Source organism: Lipotes vexillifer, unplaced genomic scaffold (genome assembly GCF_000442215.2).
Source record: "Lipotes vexillifer unplaced genomic scaffold, Lipotes_vexillifer_v1.1 scaffold248, whole genome shotgun sequence".
Lineage (NCBI taxonomy): Eukaryota > Metazoa > Chordata > Mammalia > Artiodactyla > Lipotidae > Lipotes > Lipotes vexillifer.
Genome location: NW_006777568.1, coordinates 3199911 through 3224438, shown reverse-complemented (window position 1 = coordinate 3224438; position 24528 = coordinate 3199911). Strand labels below are relative to the sequence as shown.

General features: G+C 45.2%; 1 protein-coding gene across 1 annotated transcript in view; it reads right to left on the bottom strand.

Moving 5' to 3' along the window:
- Window positions 1-220: 220 nt before the first annotated feature.
- The window catches only part of CUNH10orf90 (chromosome unknown C10orf90 homolog), a 91090-nt gene continuing 66782 nt past the window's right edge, over window positions 221-24528 (bottom strand). Inside the window, exons 8-10 of the mRNA XM_007451184.1 lie at window positions 4454-4517; window positions 348-447; window positions 221-259 (exon numbers count right to left, since the gene is read on the bottom strand). Of these exons, the coding sequence (XP_007451246.1) occupies window positions 221-259; window positions 348-447; window positions 4454-4517 (203 nt within the window). The remainder of the gene's footprint in view (window positions 260-347; window positions 448-4453; window positions 4518-24528) is intronic.

Sequence of the window (24528 nt, the reverse complement as noted above, 5' to 3'; positions counted from 1 at the left end):
TACCCCACTGCGGTCTGATGATCCATTTCCTCAAGGGTTTTTGTTTCTGCTTGGTTTGGGTCAGCAATTCAGGAAGCTATGCTTTCCTTCATGAAAAAAAAAAAAAAATCAAAAGTAAAATAAGTGTTTCACATCATGAAGACAATGCTAAGTTTAATGGCTTATCCAGCGTTTGAAGTCGTCCCAGGTCCAGGTAGAGGGTCAGCAGGGCAGCCTGTGGTTAGACTGCGTTCCTTTGAAGGAGCTGGTCCAGTAATTGCTAGGGAATTAGAGACAAAGAAGTCAAGTTCAGAGTCAGCATCTGGGCACCACACACACGTCACACCTGCTGGCGGCCGGGCCATTACCTTTTTGAAGACTTCGGCCCGGAGTCTGTTACTCTGTAAGATCACCCTTTTCTTTTGTTCTTCTTTTTTCTTTCTAACTTCCGGCAAGTTATTATAGATTCTGAAACAGATTCAGAAAACATTCTGAATGGCAGCGAGATAGCGTGTGTCTGCTGTGGATCTGTGTCCTCTCTTGTCAGCAGGCTCTTCCATTTCAAAGGGACGATCAGCTGCATATGGGCCACCTCACATCTGGAGACCCCAAGACCCGGGGCTCCCCTGACCATCTCCAGATGGGACTGCCCAGGCAGGGGCCACGCAGCAGATGGAGCCCCACCAAGGGCAAAGCTGGAGAGGCCGGTTGTTTAATCAGAAGTCACTTTTCTTGTCTCTCCATCTTCTAGGATAATTAACCACTTGCTTGTAAAATGAGAGATTCTAGACCTACCCCTTTGCCGCTCTGAGTGTAAACTTACCTTTTACCGAATACCTTTTTGCCACTCTATTTTTGTCTCCCTATGACTTAGAAAAGGAGCAGCGAATCAATGGAAGTAGCAGGAATTGTACTGGAATGACATACACATAAAATATGTGTGTGTCTGCCTCTTTACCTACTGGATTCCTAATTAAGCTGTTTCCAAATACCTCTCAGGCATATGTATTGATATTATGTTCTTGTCCTGGTGTAAAGTTAGCAGCTTCCAAGATACAAGCAGGGCCTGAGGGACCCTTCTTCTGGGCCCTTTCTTCTTACTTCCCTACAGAAATTGTTTATGTACTGATGCCAAACAAGATTTCTGCTGGAATCCACAGACACAGAGGACACACTGTAGCCTGAGCTTTTGGGAGTGCTGTACACGTGGCACTTGGCTTAACGTCTCTTGTTTTATTTTCTCTCATGTTTGAAAACCAGACAAAATTTGTTTAACGTGTTGCCCTCTTAAAATAATAATTACAAACTACACAAGTATTGATGATGACAATATTAGCAGGTGGCATTGTCTTGGTTATAGGGCACTAGGCTAATAATCTTTTTATGAATTTACCTTTTTAAAATTTTTATCTATTTATTTTTTATTGAAATATAGCTGATTTACAATGTTATGTTAGTTTCAGGTGTACAGCAGTGATTCAGTTATACATCTACGTATTTATTATTTTTCAGATTCTTTCCCTTTATAGGTTATTACAAAGTATTGATTCTAGTTCCCTGTGCTATACAGTAGGTCCTTGTTGGTTATCTATTTTATATATAGTAGTGTGTATGTGTTAATCCCAAACTCCTAATTTACCCTTCCCGCCTTTTCCCTTTGGTAACCATAAGTTTGTTTTCTATGTCTGTGGGTCTTTCTGTTTTGCAAATAAGTTCATTTCTATCATTATTTTTTTAGATTCCACATATAATTGATATCATATGATATCTGTCTTTCTCTGTCTGACTTACTTCACTTAGTATGATAATCTCTAGGTCCATCCATGTTGCTGCAAACGGCATTATTTCATTCTTTTTTATGGCCGAGTAATATTCCATTGTATATGTAGACCACATCTTCTTTATCCATTCATCTGTCAATGGACACTGAGGTTGCTTCCATATCCTGGCTACTGTGAATAGTGCTGCTGTGAACATTGGGGTACATGTGTCTTTTCGAATTATGGTTTTCTCTCAATATATGCTCAGCAGTGGGATTGTTGGATCATATGGTAGTTCTATTTTTAGTTTTTAAAGGAACCTCCATACTGTTCTCCATAGTGGCTGCACCAATTTACATTCCCGCCAACAGTGCAAGAGGGCTTCTTACTAGGCTAATCATCTGACATGAATTTTCCCGGGTAGCCCTCACGACAGTCGGAAGAGACACCGTCCAGTGTCCTGCTGTTATGGGAGTGAGGAACCCATCCCCAGCGAGGTCAGGAGGCCAGTGGCGTCCCTCTGCTGGTGAATGAGGGGCTGGGAGTCCGGCCTCGGTCTGTCTGACTTCATGCAACACTGCTCCCCAATCATGTAGTGCAGAGTGACCTGGGAATTGCTTGCACATGGCACAGTGCCTGGCACACTGAGGGCATCGACATGATCTAAATGAACACACGATTGCCAAATCGAAGAGCAATTCTAGAGGGGACCAGGAGAAGTCTGTCAGGGTCAGTAGGAAATCTGACATGTCCCAAAGCTCCACAGTGGAAATCCTTCAGGATCCATAGACACACATCTTCCCGATCTTGACCATCTGATCTTGTGGGGAGTTTAGGATAAAAATTCCTAGGCCTCAGCCCTGGAGCTTCTGCTGCAGTATTTTCTTAACATCCTCAATAAATTATGGCACATTTGTACAATGGACCACTCTGCATCAATGAGGAAAATCATTCATGTCTTCTGACATAGAAAAAGACCTCACAGACACAAAGTAAAAGAAGCAAGCTACAGAAAGATAATATTGTATATAGCATGATCCCATTTATGGTTAAGAATTAGATAGCTAATAATAGTTATCTAATTAGACACTAAATAGCTATCTAATTTGTATGCCTAAAAGGACGTACAAATAAACGTCTATTTTCAGGCAGAGAGAAAGGCCTGGAATGATATATAGGATGCTGATAACTGTGGTGTCTCTGGAGAAAGTACAAGGCTGGGAGGTGGGGCAGGAGGGGGGCCAGTCAGTCATGGGGGACTTCAGCTCTCTCTCCTCTGTTTGAAATTTTTTAATGAAAATGTAATTTAATAATACAACTAATAGCAAAGAATACAAAAGAAAAGGAAGCTCCAGTGTGATTCTGTGGGTGCGTGAGGTCTGAGAACCGGGGCCTGAGCCCACCCAGGGCACAGCCCACAGAGCAGAGCGAAGTCCCGTTACTGACCGCATCTGAGGAGACCTGGCTTCCAGCCAGGGAAGCCATGATGTGGGGAACAGCATTACTCTGCTCATCGGTCCTCTCAGAGCCTCAGTTTCCTCTCAGTAGAATGATATGGTGATACTCTGTCCACGAATGCTGCTTTGAGATCTACATTTTAATTTCAAGTCTCCATAATAGCAGCTCTGGACTTAGGGACCAGGAGGGGAAGATTTGGCTGAATTTTCCACCAAATTGAAAAAGGAATACTTTTGGCGTGAGGTATACACAACTTTGCACTTCTGAAACGGCAGGTCTTGAAACCCAGTGGCCCTTTAAAAACCCCAGTTAGAAAGCTGCGCAGTGGGTCATTAATGGGATGGTCCCCTTTCTCCTCACTTTTACTTTTTCGTTTACAAAGAGGTTCCCTACAGATAATCAAAGTTGGCTAATTGTCATGGAAACAATATAATCATGGGAAAGCAGAGATTTTGCACCTGGAGTGGGGAGAAATGTATTCTTCCTATTTTAATGGTTTCTCTAAGTTGTACTATCAATTTGGTTTAATTGTTATAGGTCCTCCCAGTGCTAGATACTTTATTATAAACTAATGGCATTTTACTTAGATGAACTTGGCAAACTCTGTCAAGTTATTACATTTGGGTTGGGAGGCCAGGTCTCAGAAAGAATTGCAGCCTTTGTGTGTTGGTGAGAACGAGTGGGCGTCTAGAATAGCAACCAGCCAAGCAGGACAGGGAGAGTTTGCGGGCAGCAGGGCCGCCAAGCCCGCCAGTGATGTGGTGCCAAAAAGGCCGGCTCGTGGCCCTCTGTGGCTTCGTTGGCCCCAGGCACCATCGGCCTCCAAGCCTGGATGCTTTTCTCCAGGCTCTGCCACTGTCAAGGCCCTCAGGAGACCTAGCTTTTCTCCTTCTCATAAAACTACCTGCGAAGGTGCACAGTGACAAACAGCACCTGCCCAGAGCAACGATGGGAAAGTGCAGAAGCATTCCTGTTATGAGTCTGGGGATCTCTTAGAGACCAATTACAGGACTGGCTCAGAATCCAAGACCCACCACTTTCCTAAGGTTTTTCCAAGAAGGACATTAGCGTTCAGAGGCGCAATTCAACAACTTTATTTCTTTCAGCCAGCTTTTCAAATCCACGGCCAAGAAGACCTCAGAGCTCAAACGTGGACCTAGAAATAGTGGCCCAGCTGGACAGTGCCTGGATCCATCAAGCCATCCCTCCTCCCTCCTCCCCCACTTTTTTTGACCTCACACAATATAACCAAGTACCTTTTAGATCGCATGTGCATCTCCTTCTCTGAAATGTACCTTTCTTTCGGTTTGAACAAGTTATCTGGAAAAAAAAAAAAAAGTGGAAAGAGGATTAATTTCAGAAGGTACAGATGTTGCACATTTCTAGAGAAACATCATGGTGGGCTTAGTTCGCTCTTTGTTATCCATCCTTAATCTAAGCCCAGTCTGTTACAAACACAGCAGGACTCAGTAGACACACACACCATGCACAGTTGTATTGAAATCAACAAACAGTTAAACATGGGCATGAAGTTCAAGGTTAACATCTAATAGACTTTATGGTCAGTGACTCCTTTGCATGCTGCATTTAGCAATAAAGAGTCATAGTTTACTGGGGTAGTGCCACCATGGCATGAAAATGTGTTTCAGTGTCGCTCTGGGTGCAGGGCCCTGGGTATGAGGTCATCCCATCCACAAAAAATCTCCACACTAGGTTCTTGTCGCCTCTGAGGACACGGAAATCTCCCACAGCTGCTAGAACACTTTCAGAGCAGGAGCTTTCACTCACAATTGTAGTCTCCATCAAGGATGCTCAGCCTCTGCATCCTTTCTAATGGAGGGATTAGCCCTTTCCAAGGTCAGAAAATGTAATGGACAACAACATAAGAGTAATGTCTGTCTAGTGTCCTTTAAGAAAGTACACAGTGGCTAAGAATGACTATGAGTCTGGAAGTTTTTTAAATCAAAGTACATATTGCTCATCACAAGGATGTTTACAGATGGCACACTTAAAAATGGTCTGTGTTTTTTCAAAAATAGTGTATACCTTTTTGTGATAACTCTGAAATCCCCGTGAGACTCTCAGCCCTATGGGTTAGCCAAGAGGCTGGCACACAAAAATGTTTCATGGGGGTGCTTGTTGCATGGGGATGCATCTGAGCAGCCGCCACAAATACTGTCTGGAACCCCTGGATGGTAACCAGCTCCCCTGCCTGCATTCAGCACAAGCAGACAGGTGACTCGATGTCCTTCAAACATGGAGTTGCAGTGGGCTCCCTGTGACCCCCAGCCAAGACTCCACCATGTTTCTATCAGTCTCCCCGACCTGGGCCTGTCCCCCCTCGCTCAATACTCCAGTGGAGCCACCGAAGATTTCTCAGGCTTGAGAATATACAGAATTTTCCAGGAATATACAAGAAGGTGGGATAGAGGCATGGATACGAAGACATCTCTTCCCCTCTGGGGAACTATAACACAGCTACCGATTTACAATATGGAAACAACACAGTGGCTGAACTTGTATTCTGTCTGGTTATAAACATAAAAGAAAAAGATGGCACCATTATTCAACTTCAAAGACAAGATTCAAAGGAAAAATAGAAGAAAAGAGAAAGAAATCAGAAGAGTTCTCCCACTGAAGGGAAAACGTCCCCAGTGTTTGGAAAGGCACTGGGCCGTGTGAACCAGGAGAGTCAATGTCGCCATGAAGACTGATCTGCAGAGACGCCTCCCAGCACCTGCCCTCTGCTCACCCTCCAGACAGGGCCCGGCCAGAATCCAGGGCCTCAGGAAAATCCCAGCAGCATTCCAAAGAAATGGGCTGTCACCTTAAGGCAGTCAGGGTCTTGGACAAGCAAATATGCGTCCGCCTGAAGACCCCCACTGAGGCAGGGAGAAGGAGCCTCCGACAGAGACTTAGACCTGGGTCTGCACCAGCATATTCCTCAGGAGCCACTCAGGATTAGGGAAAGGCTGACGTGAACAGATGCATGGTACCCCCAGGGAATAGAAATGTTACAAAGTGCATTTATAATATTTCTATAATCTCAGTTCAATTGTAGTATGTGGTCTCCCCTCAGAAGTTAGTTCTGTTTTTGTTTTGGTTCAGTTTGATTTGTTTCTTTTGAGCACCTGATACCACAATGAAGCTTTGGTCTTATTTCCAAGAGGAAACAAAAGCAAATGTGAGCTATCTGGCACCTCCACTGTTTTGTTTTCTGGACTCTTCTCTGCCCGCTGTGCCTCAGCACAAGTTTAAATTCTGAGCCCATGTTAGGTGCAAAAGAAGCATATGTCTGTGTCCAAGAGGGCCCACCCCAGCTGGCGGGCTCCACCCCGCACCTCGCTGGCTGCTGCTGATTTTGAGTTTTCATAACAGCACCAGGCCCATGTGATGGATAGTGGGGCTGCTTTCTGGAAGAAAGCGAGGCTCCACCTCCCTGAAGGAAGTTGTTTGAAATAATCAAGTGTGTCGCTAATGGCTCCCAACCTCGCTAGAGTAAAAAGAACCCTATATGGCACTTTGAGAGGGAAAGCGGCAGGAAGAGGGGACGGGGCAGGGTGACACCTGGGTCAGCATTACTACTTATAACAAACAGCTAGTGTTTATTGGATCGCCATAGATCTTCACACCAACCCTGTGACATACTCATAATTTTTTTGTATTTTAGGGTTGGAAAATCAAAGTTCAAAGGGCCAAGGGTTTCCTGCTCACGTTTATGCAGTGAATGAGTGAGTGGCAGAGCTGGATTTCAGTCCAAATCAGTCCAGCCCTGTCCACACATGCCCTCGATCTCAGAACACGGCCACCAACCTGTGGTTGCAGATTTCATCTTTTGGTCGCCCTGACAAGTGTTGGTCCATGTCCCAGGAGACCGATCCAAAATCCCTTTCTCTTCGTCCTTCTGCCTGCCTCCTACACATTTAATGAGCAACTACTATGCCTCCAGGGAATGCTCAGAAGAAAATAAAAATGATAAGATCCTGCCACCATGAGACTTCATTATTGAAGGAGTCAGATAATTAACAAACCAGCTACAAAGTATCAGGTAGGTGCTGTGACGAAAAAGAATCACGGCCACATGGTCAAGGAGGACCGGGGTGGTCAGGAAGTATCCTCAGGGAGGAGTTATTTAAACCATGACCCAAATGACCACAGGAGCGGGCCATGGGGGCCAGTAGAGGGAAGAGTGAGGAAGGATTGGGGACACAGTGCATACAGTGTGAGGGAGGGGGCAAGAGGGCATGAGAAGGCAGGCCGGGAGTAGAGGTAAAAGCAAACACAGCTGTGGTTCTCCACCCAGGTTATACACTTTACCACCGCCTGTGGAGTCTAACCACGATTCCCACACGTGGGCACTGGAACCTGAACCAGAATCTCCGATGATTCTAGTGGGCGCCGTGTAATAGGGAAGAACGAATCTGACTTCATATCAGCAATGTTTCTTTTACTTTAACCTTTGTATTCCATTGCTTTTGCTCTGAGTTAAGAATGTTGCCTATAGCCTGAAATAGACAGGAAAACCCATTCTCAAGGCTCTGACCTTTAAGGGTATAATACTTTTCTGTTCATATAGAGATGAAAAGTTGCAGAACAGAGACTGACATTTGTCTTGTTGGAGGTTTACAGGAACATCGTGACCTGACCTACACCGACAGCTGCAAGAACAAAGGATTCCAACACCAGTAAATCTGCAACAACCAACCACGCACCGCCCTCAGGTTGCCTTTAAAAAGGCTTTGCTGAAACCCTTTGGGGAGTCTGGGCTTTTTGGGGGCATGAGCCACCGTCTCCTTGCATAACCCTGCAATAAACCTTTCTCTGCACTAAATCCCTATGTTTCGGTATTGTTTGGCCTAACTGTGGGTCAGGCACACGAACTTGCATTCTGTAACAGCAGGTGATGGGAAGCATCGGTGTTGGGTTTTGCAAGCCTATTAAGGAGATTTGCAAGTCTGTTGAGTTTTCCTCCAGAGTAAGAGATGGAGAGCCAGGTGGGTTTTTTTTTTTTTTGAATTTTATTTTATTTATTTGTATAAGCATGTTCATATTAGTTATCTATTTTATAAATATTAGTGTATACATGTTAATCCCAATATCCCAATTCATCCCACCACCAGCACCCCCACTGCCACTTTCCCCCCTTGGTGTCCATACGTTTGCTCTCTACATCTGTGTCTCTAATTCTGCCCTGCAAACCAGTTCATCTGTACCATTTTTCTAGGTTCCACATATATGTGCTAGTATACAATATTTTTCTCTTTCTGACTTACTTCACTCTGTATGACAGTCTCTAGACCCATCCACGTCTCTACAAGTGACCCAATTTCTTTCCTTTTTATGGCTGAGTAATATTCCATTGTATATATGTACCACATCTTCTTTATCCATTCGTCTGTCGATGGGCATTTAGGTTGATTCCATGACCTGGCTATTGTAAACAGTGCTGCAATGAATATTGGGGTGCATGTGTCTCTTTGAATTATGACATTCTCTGGGTATATGCCCAGTAGTGGGATTGCTGGGTTGTATGGTAGTTCTATTTTTAGTTTTTTTACGGCCATGGGGGACGTAAAACCATTTTTTTTTTTTTTTTTTTTTTTACGGAATCTTCATACTGTTCTCCATAGTGGCTGTATCAGTTTACATTCCCACCAACAGTGCAAGAGGGCTCCCTTGTGTCCACACCCTTTCCAGCATTTGGTGTTTGAAAATTTTCTGGTGATGCCCATTCTAACTGGTGTGAGGTGATACCTCATTGTAGTATTGATTTCCATTTCTCTAATGATTAGTGATGTTGGGCACTCTTTCATGTGTTTGTTGGCAATCTGTATGTCTTCTTTGGAGAAATGTTTATTTAGGTCTTCTGAACATTTTTGGATTGGGTTGTTTTTTTTTTTTTGATATTGAGCTGCATGAGCTGCTTGTATATTTTGGAGATTAATCCTTTGTCAGTTGCTTCATTTGCAAATATTTTCGCCCATTCTGAGGATTGACTTTTCGTCTTGTTTACGGTTTCCTTTGCTGTGCAAAAGCTTTTAAGTTTCATTAGGTCTCATTTGTTTATTTTCGTTTTTATTTCCATTTCTCTAGGAGGTGGGTCAAAAAGGATTTTGCTGTGATTTATTGATAGAGCGTTCTGCCTATGTTTTCATCTAAGAGTTTTATAGTGTCTGGCCTTACATTTAGGTCTTTAATCCATTTTGAGTTTATTTTTGTGTATGGTGTTAGGGAGTGTTCTAATTTCATCCTTTTACATGTAGCTGTCCAGTTTTCCCTGCACCACTTATTGAAGAGGCTGTCTTTTCTCCATTGTATATTCTTGTTCCTTTATCAAAAATAAGGTGACCATATGTGCATGGGTTTAGCTCTGGGATTTCTATGCTGTTCCACTGATCCATATTTCTGTTTTTGTGCCAGTACCATACTGTTTTGATTACCGTATCTTTGTAGTACAGTCTGAAGTCAGGGAGCCTGATTCCTACAGCTCTGTTTTTCTTTTTCAAGACTGCTTTGGCTATTCGGGGTCTTTTGTGTTTCCATACAAATTGTGAATTTTTTTGTTCCAGTTCTGTGAAAAATGCCAGTGGTAGTTTGACAGGGATTGCGTTGAATCTGTAGATTGCTTTGGGTAGTAGAGTCATTTTTACAATGTGGATTCTTGCAATCGAAGAACATGGTATATCTCTCCGTCTGTTTGTATCACCTTTAATTTCTTTCATCAGTGTCTTATAGTTGTGTGCATACAGGTCTTTTGTCTCCCTAGGTAGGTTTATTCCTAGGTATTTTATTCTCTTTTTTGCAATGGTAAATGGGAGTGTTTCCTTAATTTCTCTTTCAGATTTTTCATCATTTGTGTATAGGAATGCAAGAGATTTCTGTGCATTAATTTTGTATCCCACAACTTTACCAAATTCATTGATTAGCTCTAGTAGTTTTCTGGTAGCATCTTTAGGATTCTCTATGTATAGCATCATGTCATCTGCAAACAGGGACAGTTTTACTTTTTCTTTTCCAATTTGTATTCCTTTCATTTCTTTCTCTTCTCTGATTGCCGTGGCTAGGACTACCAAAACTGTGTTGAATAATAGTGGCGAGAATGGACATCCTTATCTTGTTCCTGATCTTAGAGGAAATGGTTTCAGGTTTTCACCACTGAGAATGATGTTTGCTGTGGGTTGTTGTATATGGCCTTCATTACGCTGAGGTAGGTCCCCTCTATGCCCACTTTCCGGAGAGTTTTTTATCATAAATGGGTGTGGAATTTTGTCATAAGATTTTTCTGCATCTATTGAGATGGTTTTTATTCTAAAATTTGTTAATATGGTGTATCACATTGATTGATTTGCATATTTTGAAGAATCCTTGCATCCCTGGGATAAATCCCACTTGATCATGGTGTATGATCCTTTTAATGTGCTGTTGGATTCTGTTTGCTAGTATTTTGTTGAGGATTTTTGCATCTATATTCATCAGTAATATTGGTCTATAATTTTTTTTTGTACTTGTTTGTCTGGTTTTGGTATCAGGGTGATGGCAGCCTCATAGAATGAATGAGTCTGGGAGTTTTCCTTCCTCTGCAATTTTTGGGGAAGAGTTTGAGAAGGATTGGTGTGAGCTCTTCTCTAAATGTTTGATAGCATTCACCTGTGAAGTCATCTGGTCCTGGACTTTTGTTTGTTGGAAGATTTTTTTATCACAGTTTCAATTTCATTACTTGTGATTGGTCTGTTCATATTTTCTATTTCTCCCTGGTTCAGTCTTGGAAGGTTATACCTTTCTAACAATTTGTCCATTTCTTCCACGTTGCCCATTTTATTGGCACAGAGATGCTTGTAGTAGTCTCTTAGGATGCTTTGTATTTCTGCGGTGTCTGTGGTAACTTCTTTTTCATTTCTAATTTTATTCATTTGAGTCCTCTCCCTCTTTTTCTTGATGAGTCTGGCTAATGGTTAATCAATTCTGTTTATCTTCGCCAGCTTTCTTTTGATTTCCATTTGCATGGAATATCTTTTTCCATCCCCCAACTTTCAGTCTGTATGTGTCCCTAGGTCTGAAGTGGGTCTCTTGTAGAGAGCACATATATGGGTCTTGTTTTTGTATCCATTCAGCAAGCCTGTGTCTTTTGGTTGGAGCATTTAATCCGTTCATGTTTAAGGTAATTATCGAGATGTATGTTCCTATTACCATTTTCTTAATTGTTATGTGTTTGTTTTTGTAGGTCCTTTTCTTCTCTTGTGTTTCCCACTTAGAGAAGTTCCTTTGGCATTTGTTGTAGAGCTGGTTTGGTGGTGCTGAATTCTCTTAGCTTTTGCTTGTCTGTAAAGCTTTTGATTTCTCCATCAAATCTGAATGAGATCCTTGCTGGGTAATCTTGGTTGTAAGTTCTGCCCTTTCATCACTTTAAATATATCATGCCACTCCCTTCTGGCTTGTAGAGTTTCTGCTGAGAAATCAGCTGTTAACCTTATGGGAGTTCTCTTCTATGTTATTTGTCGGTTTTCCCTTGTTGCTTTCAATAATTTTTCTTTGCCTTCAATTTTTGTCAATTTGATTACTATGTGTCTCGGCGTGTTTCTCCTTGGGTTTATCCTGCCTGGGACTCTCTGTGATTCCTGGACTTGGGTGGCTATTTCCTTTCCCATGTTAGGGAAGTTTTTGTCTATAATCTCTTCAAATATTTTCTCGGGTCCTTTCTCTCTCTCTTCTCCTTTCTTTAGTCTGCTCCGCAGCAGTGAATTCCACCATTCTGTCTTCCAGGTCACTTATCCGTTCTTCTGCCTCAGTTATACTGCTATTGATTCCTTTTAGTGTATTTTTCATTTCGGTTATTGTATTGTTCATCTCTGTTTGTTTGTTGTTTAATTCTTCTAGGTGTTTGTTCTTTAATTCTTCTAGGTCTTTGTTAAACATTTCTTGCATCTTCTCAATCTTTGCCTCCATTCTTTTTCCGAGGTCCTGGATCATCTTCACTATCATTATTCTGAATTCTTTTTCTGGAAGGTTTCCTATCTCCACTTCATTTAGTTGTTTTTCTGGGGTTTAACTTGTTCCTTCATCTGGTACATAGCCCTCTGCCTTTTCATTTTGCCTATGTTTCTGTGAATGTGGTTTTCCTTCCACAGGCTGCAGAACTGTAGTTCTTCTTGCTTCTGCTGTCTGCCTTCTGGTGGATAAGGCTATCTAAGAGGCTTGTGCAAGTTTCCTGATGGGAGGGACTGGTGGTGGGCAGAGGTCAGTAAAACTTTAATCTACTTGTCTGCTCATGGGAGGGGCTGGGTTCCCTCCCTGTTGGTTGTTTGCCCTGAGGTGACCCAACATTGGAGCCTACCGGGCTCTTTGGTGGGGCTAATGGTGGACTCTTGTAGGGCTCACGCCAAGGAGTACTTCCCAGAACTTCTGCTGCCAGTGTCCTTGTCCTCACGGTGAGACACAGCCACCCCCCGCCTCTGCAGGAGACCCTCCAACACTAGCAGGTAGGTCTGGTTCAGTCTCCTATGGGGTCACTGCTCCTTCCCCTGGGTCCCGATGCGCACATTACTTTGTGTGTGCCCTCCAAGAGTGGAGTCTCTGTTTCCCCCAGTCCTGTCAAAGTCCTGCAATCAAATCCCGCTAGCCTTCAAAGTCTGTTTCTCTAGGAATTCCTCCTCCCGTTGTCAGACCCCCAGGTTGGGAAGCCTGATGTGGGGCTCAGAACCTTCACTCTAGTAGGTGGACTTCTGTGGTATAAGTGTTCTCCAGTTTGTGAGTCACCCACCCAGCGGTTATGGGATTTGATTTTATTGTGATTGCGCCCCTCCTACCATCTCACTGTGGCTTCTCCTTTGTCTTTGCATGTGGGGTATCTTTTTTGGTGAGTTCCAGCGTCTTCCTGTCAATGACTGTTCCACAGTTAGTTGTGATTCCAGTGCTCTCACAAGAGGGAGTCACCACGTGGGGTTTTAAGCAGGGGATCTGATTTGAATTCTTAAAGGCCGACTCCAGCAGCTGTTCAGAACGCACACCAACTGGGTGGAGGAAATTCAAACGTGGCAGCAGGGAGACAGGTCAGACCACTGCAGTCAGGTAAGTGAAAGATGACAGCAGTGCTCAGCACAGCTGGGAAGTGGGAGGACTCAGGACTCACCTACACTCCCCAAACATGAGCCAAGAGAATTATGAAGGGGGAAGAGAAAACCAGGCTTTATGCGGGAAGGATGGATTGGGAGTTTGGGGTTAGCAAATGCAAGACTATTATACATAGAATGAATAAACAACAAGGTCCTACTGTATAGCACAGGGAACTATATTCAATACCCTATGATAATCCTTAATGGAAAAGAATATGAAAAAGAATGTGTATGTATGTGTGTGTGTGTGTATACACACACACATATATATATCTCACTTTGCTGTACAGCAGAAATTAATACAACATTGTAAGTTAACTATACTTGAATAAAATAAATTTAAAAAAGAGAAAGAGAGAAAGAGAGAGAGAGAAAGAGAGGAAAGAAGGGAGGGAGGGAGGGAGGGAGGAAGAAGGAAAACCAGGCTTTGTGTTGGAACAACCCTTCATTTGACTGTCAAGTTTTCACCTCTTTGGGGCTCGGCAGACTCAAAGATCAATGAGACAAAGGGCTCACAGCCCAGGGTGAGAGCCAGATACACGAGGCCTTCAGGTGCCAGGACTGATGCCTACGCAGGGAGAGGGCTCATGGGGGGTGAGCAGTCCACCAAGGAAGGGGTGGGACTGGGGAGACTTCACAGCAGGAGACAGCTAAGCTGAATCTTGAAAAAGAAAGAGGTGTCTCAACAGTGGGAGGAGGGCTGGTAGGAGGGTGGCCCAGGTGGAAACACAGCAGGACCATGGGGACCAGCCTGCAGCAAGAGACAGCTCTTCAGGGAATCATACAGCAGGACCTCGTTTTATGAGATGGAAACCATCCTGCACGCACTTTGCTCAAAAATACAGTGAAAGCCCATCTATCAATTCCCTTTTAATGGAAATTCTACCTTTATAAAATTAAAGTGACTGGTGAGAACAATTTTCAGCTAGCTTATGGGTCTTTTCTGGATTTTCCTTGAAGCTTGCACGTGTTGTAATTCACTAATACAGAGGAAAGAACAGCCGTTGTGGCCGTTGTATTTACCTCCTGTTTTATCATTCAAACACAGCAGGGGTTTTCCCCACCCCCCACCCCCCCCAAGCAAATTACTAAGGTAAATTGCCTATTTCTGTCTTCCTGGAAAACTCTTCTTTTTTTTTTTTTTTTAAACCTGAATCTCTTGTGTCTGGCTTATCATTGTATCCAAACTACTGGCCTGTTGCTAATTCCGTGTGGCAAGGCCAGACACACTGAGCCTGATTCAGGTTAGCAAACAACGAGCTACCGAGAGTCTGGTGCTTCTGAGGCTGTTCCTGGGGAGCAGCTGAGTAAAAGCCAAGTCCTGACATCCCATCAATCTCTATAAACACACGCGGGTGTTTATTACAACCTTCACATCACACATGTGCAAACACGCATGCACATATGGGGACAGGTGGCCTCAACATCCAGACAGCTAGCTGACAGTGTCAGCAGGAGGCAGCAAGGATCCCCCAGACACCAGCATGATTGGTTGTTTATGAGGCCAGAGCTCATTTTCCTCCACACAGAGTCCTTATCTACAGCTCTGATTGCAAAGCTTCATTTTTCCTATTGAACAAGTAATCTAAATGATAATCAGGTTCACACTGGATTTATTAGTGCAGCGCCCTCGCAGAAGCTGATTTTCTGCAGTCACCCTGAGCACTTTGAAGCGACTTTTAGAATTTGCTTCCCCTATAGCTTAAAAACACCAAACCCAAGGATGCCTGTGGGAGAGAATCCAGCCGGGAGCCAACAAGCCAGTTCGGAGTGTAGATGCCAAGTCTACACTGGCCGGCACCTTCTAGGAAAGACAGGGCCTCCCAAAAGGAATGGAAATGGGATATGTTTTAGGGAAGAAAATCTCTAGAGGATTCTTCTCCTGAAAAGGGGCCCCAATACATGTGTATTCTAAGGTCACGAGGCTGTTCATTATGTCAGTTTCCAAGCCAGTGAGCAGCTGGCCCGCCTGCCTCTGGAATAATTACATCATGGCCTTCAGGAGTTACATCCAGTTACTTGCACATCATTTCCATTCAGCTCACCTCGCTGGGACCTCCAATTTGCTGACGTGGGCAGCAGCCGAGTGGCCTGCCTTGGACCAATTAACCCTCCAGAAACTAAACGGTGTGCATTACACTGTAGAAAAGCGAGTTGAAGACTCAGAGGTTCTTTGCCTTCAAAATGCTCTTGTGATGATAAAATCGTGTGCTGGATAAACATCCTCATTTTTCTGAAATCCCTTCTATCCTTCTGTGGGATCCTGAATGACAGTTTGTGGATGAGCAACCCATTCTAGGGGCCTGGAAGGCCCACGGAGGCTGCACGTTTCATTTATATAAAAATAATGCTCAATTCCCATTCGGACGCAAAAGAGAGATACTAATGTCACAGTTCAGAAAGGCAACGAGCCTCTCAGATCCTTCAGGTAAAGGCATACAAAATTAAGAAATGAAAAATAAACCAGAGGTCTGTGGGGAGATCTATTTCTCTTTTCATGCTCAGGTCAAGGAATGAGATTGACCACAGGCTCCTGGTTAAGATGAGTGCATTGTTCTCTCTGCAGAGAGCTTGGCTCCTGCACAGACAGACTTATCCTTGAGTTTAAAGCAGGATTACTGTTTCAGGGCTTCCATGAACAGATAGGGTGCTGGGAGCTAAAGGATGGATTTGAGAAAGGGTCTGCCCTTGGGTGAGGGGGCTGGTGATGAGAAGGATCATGGGCTTGCCAGTCTGCCAAGCACACTGGCAGCCCACGAGCCTCCCTGCAGATCCTCGTAATAGTAGAATCCTTGATGCCACACAGGCAGATGAGGCCCAGGGACCATGGCTTCAGCTCCTCCATCTAGAGGAACCAGATCCCCAAGTCAAACATCTCTGCTTCAAAGGAGACTTAATACAATCCCCGGTGCCATCCTACTCTCTCTCTTGGGCCCAAGAGCTCCATCGCAAGCTGCTTTCCCCACTGCCCCCCAGGGTCTTCTCCTTTATGGTTCTAGATTCACTTTACTTGGCTGTCTGCCTGGCCAACTCTGTTCCCAAGGAGCCACCAAACAGGCTGATATCATGAATATTCAGCTCACCCCACTGTCTACAGAATCAGAGATTCACAAACTAATCCAGATACCTACTCAAGACCAGACACTCACAAACTGAACCCTCGTCAAGGGCTCCCATCAGTTGCCTAAAACGTGCATTTTTCTGGGGCCAACAAAGCAACGTACAGCGTTTCCCACAATGAGTACACTGGTGAATTTAAAGGCAAACCAAAGGAGCTGGACAGCTCCACCCAGACTGTAAGATGTAATGACCCCTGTTCTTAGTGACCTCACTACACACGGCAGGAAATTCACTGTTTGTTTCTGCTTCATGAAAATAATACGAGCATTAGTACATTAAACATCGTGCTTTTATGATGTACCTTTTTTATAAAATTAATTAATTTTTTGGCTGCATTGGGTCTTCGTTGCTGTGCGCAGGCTTTCTCTAGTTGCGGCGAGCGGGGGCTACCCTTCGTTGCGGTGCGCGGGCCTCTCATGGTGGTGGCTTCTCTTGCTGCGGAGCACAGGCCCTAGAGCACGGGGGCTTCATTAGTTGTGGCACACGGGCTCAGTAGTTGTGGCTCATGGGCTCTAGAGCGCAGGCTCAGTAGTTGTGGCACACGGGCTTAGTTGCTCTGTGGCATGTGGGATCTTCCCGGACCAGGGCTCGAACCTGTGTCCCCTGCATTGGCAGGTGGATTCTTAACCACTGCACCACCAGGGAAGTCCCTATGATGTACATTTGATGCTTCCTTTGGCCTGCCTGACCCTCCATACCATGAAAAAAGTGTCCATTTGGGATCCGAGTCTGCAGGTCTGGGTCAGTCTAGGCCTCAGCTCGGTGCTCTGTGCCCTGGGACAGGCCACTCAAGCTCGCTGACCTTCTGTACCGCCTCTGCTTGGTGCGGGGACAGTATCTGCTTTAAAGGTCCTTGGAAGGTCTCATGGGATGGTCCGTATGAAAGTACACTTTAACCATGGAGATGCCAGTGACAGCAACAATGCTAACTAGCACCACTCTCCATGAAAGCAGGTCTTCCGTCTTTATAGATAAGCAAACTGAGGCCTTGCAGTTCAGTAGCTTAGCCTAGGTCTCAGAGTAACTAGGTAAGAGGCCTGAGGATTGAGTCACTGACGGAATCAATGGGCTGTTTATTCTCTGCACAAGATAGATGGTTGTGGTTCTCAAAGTGAGGCTTATATTTTCACATAAATGCTAATAACATCTGTGTGGCTTCTGCTTCCCTTTCCTTCCCTGAACTGGCAGCCTCAGCATCACTTGGGAACTTGGTACAAATGCAAGTCCTTGGCCCTGCCCCAGGTTAGCTGGACCGGAAATTCTGGGGCTGGACCAGTGGTCTGTGAGTTCACAAGCCCTTTAAGTGATTCTGATGCTTGCTCACGTTTGCGGGACACTGAGAGAAGGTAAGAGTGATAAGGAAAAAAGCCAAGTCCCTACATGGGTTTCCAGGATTTGAGGAAGGATTGCCAAATATAATACAGGATACCCAGTTAAATCTGCATTTCAGATCAACAATGAAACATTTTTTTTAGCATAAGTTATATCCCATGCAATATTTGGGACATACTTACGCTGAAAGATGTTTTGATGCTCTGAAATGCAAGTTTAACTGAGCATCCTATATTTTCATTTAATGGATCTGGCAACCCTATTCTGAGGGAATGGAGAACCTCTCTTTGCCATGGCAACAGACAATCAGATCACCAGCCCCAGAGACCCCAGTGGCATAGTCTGATTCAGCTGCCTGTGTCACTGGGAAGGAAAGCCTCTGTCCTAGTTGCACAGTTAGTTCTCTGGCAGGTTATTGCTTCCTCTAGCCATTTTCTCAGCTCTTGGTATGGACAACGCCACCCTCCCTGGTTATTTCACATTATGACATTTGTGAAGTGCTTTCCAAAGGGATTTTGACTGGTTCCTCTTTCTCTGTTGGACTCTGTGCTGGGTGAAAGCATGATGGCATTGTTACAATTGCCAGGGGAGCCCACGTGGAGACAGGTCCAGGGCCTGTCAATGGACAAGCTTCCAGTGAGGCAAGCTGGCCACAGACTATGAAATAGGCACCACAACCCCACTGCCCAGAGGTTCCCAGGGTCCTCAGTCATCACCTTCTGGAATTGCTGGACCAAAGGGATTCAGATAAGAAGAATAAGACCTCCTTCTCACAGTCCCAGATTTCTGTGGGAAATGGCAGATTGAAACTCCAGCTGGGGTTTCTTTGGCAAAAGATGGTAGATATTTTTATAAGCAAACATTCCTAGAGCTATATTTCCAAAGTGGAGTCTCAAGAGTCAGGTAAAAGCATTCCAAGGTCAAAGAAGTTTAGAGAACTTATCAGTGCCCTTAACGTACATGAGCATTGTAAACCTCCCAGAGAATACAGCATACAAAACAATCTGAAGGGATTGGTCTCCCTCGGGAACGCATTTTGGATAGTCTAGGCTTAAGGATGCTGGGGAGAAAAGTGACAATTGCAGAATATTAACAGTTATAATTCGTTCTCAGTTTTCAAAGTTAGTATTTGTGGCTACAGAATAGGACTTTATATATATTGATATATAAACTCTGGTGTACTTTCGCCACATTTTCTTAATAATGTGTGTGTGCTGAAGAACAAATTTAAATGCCATATAAAGGAACTGTTAACAATGGCTCAAATCGCACTTCACCATAAAAGAGCAACATCTAGAACGTGTCTGAAAGGCCAGCTGTTGATGTGAGATTCACTGCTCCAACTCCAGGGTTTCCCAGCATTATCTAGAGCAGGGGTCCCCAAACCCCCAGGCCACGGACTGATACCAGTCCGTGGCCTGTTAGGAACCGGGCTGCACAGCAGGAGGTGAGTGGCGGGCGAGCGAGCAAAGCTTCATCTGTAATTACAGCCGCTCCCCATCACTCGCATTACGGCCTGAGCTCCGCCTCCTGTCAGATCAGCTGCGGCATTAGATTCTCACAGGAGCGCGAAGCCTGCTGTGAACTGCGCATGCGAGGGATCTAGGTTGCGCACTTCTTATGAGAATCTAATGCCTGATGATCTGAGGTGGAGCTGAGGCAGTGATGCTAGCGCTGGGGAGAGGCTGCAGGTACAGATTATCATTAGCTGAGAGGTTTGACTGCACAGAGACCATAATAAATCAATTGCTTGCAGACTCATATCAAAACCCTACACAGCAAGATCCTTTTTGACCCACCTCCCAGAGAAATGGAAATAAAAACAAAAACAAACAAATGGGACCTAATGAAACTTCAAAGCTTTGGCACAGCAAAGGAAACCATAAACAAGACCAAAAGACAACCCTCAGAATGGGAGAAAATATTTGCAAATGAAGCAACTGACAAAGGATTAGTCTCCAAAATTTACGAGCAGCTCATGCAGCTCAATAACAAAAAAACAAACAACCCAATCCAAAAATGGGCAGAAGACCTAAATAGACATTTCTCCAAAGAAGATATACAGACTGCCAACAAACACATGAAAGAATGCTCAACATCATTAATCATTAGAGAAATGCAAATCAAAACTACAATGAGATATCATCTCACACCAGTCAGAATGGCCCTCATCAAAAAATCTAGAAACAATAAATGCTGGAGAGGGTGTGGAGAAAAGGGAATACTCGTGCCCTGCTGGTGGGAATGTGAATTGGTACAGCCACTATGGAGAACAGTATGGAGGTTCCTTAAAAAACTACAAATAAAACTACCATACGACCCAGCAATCCCACTACTGGGCATATACCCTGAGAAAACCATAATTCAAAAAGAGTCATGTACCAAAATGTTCACTGTAGATCTATTTACAATAGCCCGGAGATGGAAACAACCTAAGTGTCCATCATCGGATGAATGGATAAAGAAGATGTGGCACATATATACAATGGAATATTACTCAGCCATAAAAAGAAACGAAATTGAGCTATTTGTAATGAGGTGGATAGACCTAGAGTCTGTCATACAGAGTGAAGTAAGTCAGAAAGAGAAAGACAAATATCGTATGCTAACACATATATATGGAATTAAAAAAAAAATGTCATGAAGAACCCAGGGGTAAGACAGGAATAAAGACACAGACCTACTAGAGAATGGACTTGAGGATATGGGGAGGGGGAAGGGTAAGCTGTGACAAAGCGAGAGAGTGGCATGGACATATATACACTACCAAACGTAAGATATCTATCTAGTGGGAAGCAGCCACATAGCACAGGGAGATCAGCTCGGTGCTTTGTGACCACCTAGCGGGGTGGGATAGGGAGGGTGGGAGGGAGGGAGATGCAAGAAGGAAGAGATATGGGAACATATGTATATGTATAACTGATTCACTTTGTTATAAAGCAGAAACTAGCACACCACTGTAAAGCAATTATACTCCAATAAAGATGTGTAAAAAAAACAAACCCATCAGTGACAAGTGACAATTGGCAAGTGACAATTAATCTGCATCTTACGTAGTAGACGGGACATAAGCAATACACTTCGGGTGTCACTGTATCCCATTACCCCCAGATGGGACCACCTCGTGGCAGGAAAAGAAGCTCAGGGCTCCCACTGATTCTGCGTTATGGTGGATTGTATAATTATTTCATTATATATTACAATGTAATAATAATAGAAATAAAGTGCACAATAAATGTAATGCGCTTGAATCATCCCGAAACCATCCCCCCACCCGCCAGTCTGTGGAAAAATTGCCTTCCACGAAACCAGTCCCTGGTGCCAGAAAGGTTGGGGACCGCTGATTTAGAGAACCACAAAATACCGTGATTTATAGATGATGAATAAACTTTCATTCTGGTTGCCAAGTAGATTTATATCCTTAGTGTCACTGCAAGGTTTATTACTAAACTGCACTGTGGGATAAAAGGGCAATCATTTGGAAATAAAATCCAGGCAATTGGGAGAGTTCCCATAAAGACATTTTCCCTTTTACCATTCTACAGTTCTGTGTTTAATTATTTTAATTAGAATAAAATAGGTCTACTTCTAATCAACAGACATAAAGTGATCTTTTTTCCCCTCATTTCTTAGAAAAAGGCACAACACGAAACCTTTATCATTGGTCCGAGAAGGACACCAGTAATAGTGTACGTGCAAATATCTTTGAATTAGGGAAACAGTCTTTTAGCTAAATCATGCCTCTTGTTTTCTTTGCAGACTGATGAAATAACAGTTGACTTTTATCTGATAAGCGCATTTAAAATTCCTTTGTGAGTAATATTGGGAGAACTAGGCCCAAATATTTATTCAGAAGATTGATGGAAAAACATTCATGAGATCAGATCAGCACTAACAGGGGCGGTGTGTCCAGTGCTAGCTGCGTGATGAACAGCACATTTTTATTACTGCAATGACTTCCCCAGCCATCTCATATCTGCTGGGTTACTTTTCTAGCTACATGCTCAGAGAATGCAAATTAATTTTAATACCTGCTCCAGCCAAAAATCATCAGTGAAAGCAGATCAGCCGGAGAAGGAATTCTGCAGTGCTTTCAGGAGAATTCCGCTCCTCTGCTGCTCTGTGATTTAAATGGCTGTGCTTGGCTCACCTTGGGAAGCACTGATAATGCAATTCAGATTACGTCAGTCTGCTTTGCTACACGCAGCAGAGCCTCCCAGAGTGACCTGGCGTGGTGTGTGCCCACTGGCACGTAGAATCCAGGGAGATTCTTCTGGCACACTCACATGGCTATAATCCAAAGTGAAAAGGTAAGAAGTTAGACCATGTAGAGAGATACAAGAGACAGGAGCGCTCCAGTGGAAGAGGTAGGGAGGTGGAGACTGGATGGGAGTAGTCAGGGAGGGCTTGCTGGAAGAAGGGTTTTCCTGAAGCCATCTTCCTGATGGGTTTCCTACACACTCACAGGTTAAGACAACAATCTGGAAGAGCCAGGAGGACCACGCCAAACATTAGAGAGGACATAAACTGAGACGGAGGCAAGCCAACCCAAGCTGTGTTTGAGCACTGCCCAGCTTTCCTACTGGCTGCAGCATTGAGCAGCAGTGATTCCCAGTGAGCAAAGTGCTCAGCTGAGAAGTGAAAGTCAGCACGCAGCCCAGGTCATGCATTACAGGAGTCACGGGAAAGAGCCTTGGGGTAAGAGATTAAGACAGAAGCTAGACTTGAGATGGACTAGGGGGGTTAGGCAGCATGTTGCAGGGCAGAGAGCAAGCGGGACAGACAGGGCTTCTATCGGGTGGCTTGGGGGCACTCATGGTGAACGTTCCCGGAGATAACGAAGGACAGCCAATGAGACCAACTGGGACAGGTAGGCAGGTGGGCAAGTTAGGCTGGGAGGGGTCTGGGCTGCAGGGTGAGCATGGAATCCAGGGAGGCTCAAAAGCTGAAGATGGTGCGGCCCCGGCTGGGGGAGTCGCAGTGAGGGCAGGATAACGCCACAGACTGGTCACCAGGAGATACTGACTGAGCCCCTACCTACGGGTGCTGTACCACCTACTAACTGCAGGTGCTAAACTGCCTACTACCTGGGGGTGCTGTACCTGATGCTTCCCACGTGCTTTCAGCCCATCCTCCCTCAAATGCATCCTGCCAGGCAGAAGCAATGACTGACTCTGGAACTCTGTAATTCCAGGTTACGGTCAGCCTTTCAACATGACCAATCCCTGCCCCCGGGACCCCAGGAGCTGTGCAGAGACTATGGGGAAGCCCCACCTATGCCCCAGCTAACTCAGGGGACATGGGCAGGTGGAGCCCTGACTGGGGAAGGAGAGAGAGGCCCACAGGTTAGAGAGTCAGTACCTCAGACGCCGAGAACAAAGGCCGGCCTCCCGCCCTTCCCCCAGCCTCCTTGAGGCTCATCTCCCCACGACTCGGCAGTCACCCCGTCCCACCGATTCCATCACCTAGGAACCGCTGCATCTGTTGCCCTTCGGCACCACTGCCTTGCCCTAGACTGCCTTCCTCACGTCTTGCCTGGATCTCCATAGCCTCAGCTCTGACGGCAAAATAAGGAGAAACCCAGAAGCAGCACATACGATGCCTGGTAGCCCCTTGGACTCCCCTTCGGCGCTTCTGTCTCCCCCTCTGCTCCCCACCCCCATTTTACGGTCCAGCCATAGCTGAACTGAGCACCCAGCGACCTCTCCCTACAGTGCTCCCGCACCCTCCCCCAGCACAGCCCGCCCTCCCCACCCTGCCCCACGATGCACCCTCAGAGTCTCTCCTCATCCTAATGCAGTGCGAGGTCTCCTCCATCAGGACCACATCCCAAGGTGGGAGCCAGTCCACCACCTGTGGGTTGCCATGGCAACCCCCTTTCAGGTACTTAGCAAATTCCAAGGTCATTGCCTCTTTACCTGTGTGTTTTCCCCAAGAGGTGGGGAGGTCCCTGAGACCAGGGACTGTGGCTGGCACACAGTGGGTTCTCAAGAAGGGTTTGCTAAGAGATGGATGAAGATGTTCCTTGTGTCACTGCTGGAGCCAGGTCCAGGTGGCCCAGGTGGCTCCTGGACAAGGAAAGAGGCCACAGGCATCTGTTGGCTTTGGGAACTCAAGGTACAGAAGATGAGTTATTAAGACGGGCGGGGGTTGCAGGCGGGACCTTTATAACGCTGCTTCCCAGACTCGCTCTGGTCCCAGCTGGTCCTGAAAATCCCCCATCTCCACACGGGGAGCCAACTGAAAACTCACACACGTGAGCATGCACACGCGTGTCCGCACACGTGTGTCACGGCCCCTGCGCCTTAGAGGCTGCGCAGGATTCATTAGCCAACAGGAAGCGGAGCTGGCCCTCTGGCCCTCGCTGTAATTGTCCTGGATATCAGGTGCGCACTTCGCCGGCAGCCCCTCCGCAAGCGGGTGTTTGTCAGCTGCCGGAGGCCCCACCCGAACCTCTCAGGTCTGTGCCACGCGGGCCCTGATCAGAAGCAGCTATCTCAGCTCGGAAAGCAATCCGAGTCTTCCCTCTAACAGATGTCTTGACACTGTAGCCGGAGCTCGTTCACGAATATGATTTATTAACTAATTTAGCGTGTAAGAAAAACATCTGCATCTCGCTTTTATCATCTTGCCAGCAGACAGGCTGAAGACAAGATGTGTACTGCAGACTCGATTAATGGAGCCTTAAGCGCTCCCTGCGCTTGTCCAGAGCTCGCACAAGGCTCTCGTTTCAGAAGTTGTCTGATTGAGCCGACCTAACCAAACAAACA